We start from the raw sequence: 4,281 nt of genomic DNA, 5'->3' as shown, positions 1-4,281 counted from the left end.
GCGTGTGACGAAGCCACCGCCTTCCCCCGGGAGCTGCAGCGCCTGCTCAGGGACACCGAAGCTGCCCTGAAGGGGACAAATGAGGCGTCCCCCGGCATCCCTGAGGACTTGGTGGCCAAGGTGGCCGTGGCCGAGCGGCTGTGGGAGGCCAACGCCCGCCTGGCCAAGGATCACCTGCTGGGGACACTTCAAGACATCAAGTTCTATTTCGATGGTGATCCCGCCAGCCCCAGTGCCTGTGGGGTGGCCGAGCGGTGCCAAAGAGCCATCGAGGACATCCCAAGGCTCCTTCAACCCCCGGAGTGTCCCCAGAGCGTCCCCAAGGTGTCCCCAGTGAGCATGGAGCTCCAAGAGGTGTGACATGGTGGGGGAGTGGGGGACAGAGGGGACACTGGAGGGGAGGGGGCACGGGGTGGGGAGGGGGCAATGGTGAATGGATGGGACAGGAGGGGTGGTGGGAGGGGACAAGGGGTCACGAAAGGGACAGGAGGGAGTGGCAGGAAGGGGGGAGGGGACAGAGGGGGGGGGGGGAAAGGGGGGGTAGGGGGCAGTGGTTGATGGGGGGACATGATGAGTGGGGATACAGGCACTGGCGGGGGGTGGCAGGGGCTATGAGTGTCCTGGCAGGGGGCAACAGAGGGGACAGCAGAGAGTGGGAGTGGCTACGAAGAGAGGGGCTGACACCTCCCCTGTACCCTCCCCAGCTGTCCCCGGCCCTGCTGCAGCCACCGGTCGCTGTGGTGGCCGCCCTGGATGACCTGCTGGCCACCCTGCCCAGGCGAGACAAGATGCTACTGAGGTCGGCAGAGAGCCTGTACTGGGGCCTGGTGACCTTCACCAGGGAGCTCTGGGCCACCCTGTACCGCACTGATGGCAACTGGTGGCACCAAAATGTCACCTCCTATGATGATGACCCGCCCATCTCCCTGAGCCAGGCCCTGGCTGCCTGCAAGAGTGCTCCATGGACTCCCCGGAACCGTGTGACAATGGTGGCCAGCAAGTGGCAGGGGTTGGTGGCCGCACTTGTGGACAGCTGGGTCCAGCTGGCCAGGGCAGCCACCGAACTCTCCAACACCTGCAGGGAGGTGGCCTATTTCACGGGTGGTCCCGCCAGCCCCAGTGCCTGTGGGGTGGCCGAGCGGTGCCTGAGAGCCACGGAGGACATCCCAAGGCTGGTTCAGGTCCCGGCATGTCCCCAAGGTGTTCCCAAGGTGTCCCCAGTGAGCATGGAGCCCCAAGAGGTGCGATGGAGTGAGGAGGGACAGAGGGGGATGGCGAGAGGGGACAGGGGTTTGCAGAGGGGACAGGAGGCAGTGGCAGGAAGTGGAGAGGTGACAGAGGGGTGGGGGGGAAAGGGGGAAGAGGGGGCAATGGGGTATGGGGGGGACACGAGGGTAGGGTACCCGGGGGCTGGCAGGTGGTGGCAGAGGGGACAGCAGTGGGGGCAAGGGCTGGGAGGGGGTATGAGGTGAGGGACAGGGGGTGGCAGAGGGAACAAGAGGTTGACAAAGGAAGAGAGGGGACAAAGGGGACCCCACGGGGGCAGGGGGCCACCACAGGAGGCCACAAGTGCCATGAGGTCCCTGACATCTCCCCTGTCCCCTCCACAGCTGTCCCCAGCCCTGCTGCAGCCACAAGTGGCCGTGGTGGCCATCCTGGGCAAGCTGCTGGTCACCCTGCCCAGGCAGAGGGAAATGATGCTCGTGTCCTCAGTGAGACTCTACTCAGACTTGGTGGCCTTCACCAGGGGGCTCTGGACCACCCTGTACTGCATTGATGGCACCTGGTGGCGCCACAATGTCACCTCCGATGATGATTATCCTGTCACCTCCCTGAGCCAGGCCCTGGCCGCCTACAAGAGCACCACATGCACCACCTGGTTCCATGTGACAATGGTGGCCAGCAAGTGGCAGGGGTTGGTGCATGCGCTTGTGAACAGCTGGGCCCGGCTTGCCAGGGAGGCCACCAAGCTCTGCAATGCCTGCAGGGACGCGGCCTCTGAGGCGGCCTACATGGTGGCCCAGGTCATGGCCCGCACCAGGGAGCTGCAGGACGAGGCTGCCCGTGATGGGACAGCTCAGGAAAACATGGTGGAGCTGGGTCAGGCCCTGGGAGGGGAGGAGGAGGCCGAGGTGGTGGCCGAGCATGAAGCCCGGGTGAGGACAAAGGTCAGCCTGACAACCAGGTACACCATGGTGAGACAGCGGGTGGAGGTGGCCCTGCGGCTGCTGGAGCGCTTGGTGGCCGCGTGTGACGCAGCCACCGCCTTCCCCCAGGAGCTGCAGCGCCTGCTCAGGGACACTGAGGCTGCTCTGAAGGGGACAAATGAGGCGTCCCCCAATGTCCCCGAAGACTTGGTGGCCAAGGTGGCCATGGCCGAGCAGTTGTGGGAAGCCAACGCCCACCTGGTGAAGGATCACCTGCTGGGGACACTTCCAGACATCAAGTTCTATTTTGATGATCGTCCCACCAGCCTCAGCGGCTGTGAGGTGGCCGAGCGGTGCCAAAGAGCCATCGAGGACATCCCAAGGCACGTTCAACCACCAGAGTATCCCCAGAGCGTCCCCTCCGGATCCCCAGGGAGCGTGGAGCCCCAAGAGGTACGAAGGGGAGTGGGGAGAGAGTGGGACAGAGGGGACACTGGGTGGAGGAAGGGGGCAGTGGAGGTTGGGGGCACACGGGGGCATGGTGGGAGAGGATGGGGGGTCACAAAGGAGACAGGAGGGAGTGGCAAGAAAGAGACAGGTGATGGAGGTGGTGAGGGGACACAGGGGGTAGGGGACAGTGAGGAATGGGTGGGACATGGCGGTGAGGGGACCGGGGTGCGGGCCAAGAGGTGGCAGAGAGGACAGCAGTGGGATATAGGGGGTGGAAGAGGGGACAGCAGCAGTGGCACAGCAGTGCGATGAGGTCCCTGACACCTCCCCTGTCCCCTCCACAGCTGTCCCCAGCCCTGCTGCAGCCACAGGTCACTGTGGTGGCCACCCTGGGCGAGCTGCTGGCCACCCTGCCCAGGCTGGAGGAGGAGATGCAGCCCGTGTCCGCATTGCGCCTGTACTGGGACCTGATGGACTTCACCAAGGAGCTCCGGGCCACCCTGCATCACACTGATCACACCTGGTGGCGCCGCAATGTCATCTGCGACGATGATGACCCTGTCACCTTCCTGAGCCGGGCCCTGGCCGCCTACAAGAGCATGCCATGGACCCCCTGGGACCATGTGACAATGGCGGCCAGCGAGTGGCTGCACTCGGTGGCTGTACTTGAGGAGAGTTGGGCTGAGCTGGCCTGGGCGGCCACCAAGCTCCGCAATGCCTGCAGGAGGGTGGCAGCTGAGGCGGCAGACATGGCAGCCACTGCCACCGCCTGGGAAAGGAAGCTGCAGGAGAAGGCTGCCCGTGATGGGACAGCTCAGGAAAACATGGTGGCTCTGGGTCAGGCCTTGGGCAGGGAGGAGGGGGCCGAGGTGGTGGCCGGGCATGAAGCCTGGGTGAGGAGACAGGCCATGGCAGCTGCCAGCAAGTCAACAGCGGCCCCCAAGGTGAGACAGTGGGCGGAGGTGGCCCTGGGGCTGCTGCAGCACTTGGCAGCAGCGTGTGACGCAGCCACCGCATTCCCCCGGGAGCTGCTGCGCAGGGTTGAGGACATCGAGATCACCCTGGAGGAGATAGATGGGGAGTCCTCCGATGTCCCCGAGGACTTGGTGGCCAAGGTGGCCGAGGCCGAGCAGCTGTGGGAGGCCAACATCCGCCTGGCCAAGGATCACCTGCTGTGGACAGTTGGGGACATCATCAAGTTCTATTTTGATGGTGCTCCCGTCAGCCCCAGGGAAGTGGCCGAGCGGTGCCAAAGAGCCACTGAGGACATCCCAAGGCTCCTTCAACCCCTGGAGTGTCCCCAGATCATCCCCAAGGTGTCCCTAGTGAGCATGGAGCTCCAAGAGGTGTGACAGGGTAGGGGGAGAGAAGACAGAGGGAACACTGGGGTGGGGGCACGAGGCAGGGGGAGGGGGCAATAGGGGATGGGGGGGACACGGGCCTGGCAGGAGGGGACAGGGGGTCACAAAGGGGACAGGAGGGAGTGGCAGGAAGGGGAGAGGTGTCAGTGGGGTGGTGGGAAAAGTGGGGGGGTAGGGGCTGTGGGGGATGGGAATGACTGGGTGGGGGAGGGGACACGGGCTGGCAGAAGGTGGCAGAAGGGACAGCAGAGGGTGCCAGGGACTAGGAGTGTGGTGGCAACATCCTCTTGAGTCCCTGTGGTGGTCGCAGTATCTTTGATGTC

General features: G+C 64.7%; 1 protein-coding gene across 1 annotated transcript; it reads left to right on the top strand.

The window, feature by feature from the left end:
- The first annotated feature begins 9 nt into the window (after positions 1–9).
- On the top strand, positions 10–3,949 carry LOC121337874. The gene is made up of 3 exons (XM_041408240.1): positions 10–354; positions 1,611–2,600; positions 2,942–3,949. Exons 1-3 carry the CDS (start codon positions 340–342, stop codon positions 3,947–3,949), a joined length of 2,013 nt encoding a protein of 670 aa, XP_041264174.1. The 5' UTR covers positions 10–339.
- The last annotated feature ends 332 nt before the right edge of the window (positions 3,950–4,281 follow it).

The sequence above is a fragment of the Onychostruthus taczanowskii genome, unplaced genomic scaffold (genome assembly GCF_017590055.1).
Source record: "Onychostruthus taczanowskii isolate IOZ18803 unplaced genomic scaffold, ASM1759005v1 scaffold296, whole genome shotgun sequence".
Taxonomy (NCBI): Eukaryota; Metazoa; Chordata; class Aves; order Passeriformes; family Passeridae; genus Onychostruthus; species Onychostruthus taczanowskii.
This window is presented reverse-complemented; position numbering and strand designations above follow the sequence as displayed.

What these genes read in the sequence shown, in the direction of transcription:
- LOC121337874 (XM_041408240.1), top strand. An exon ending in GGAGCGTGGAGCCCCAAGAG is followed by an intron (nt 2,601 to 2,941) that starts GTACGAAGGGGA and finishes TCCCCTCCACAG; the next exon opens with CTGTCCCCAGCCCTGCTGCA.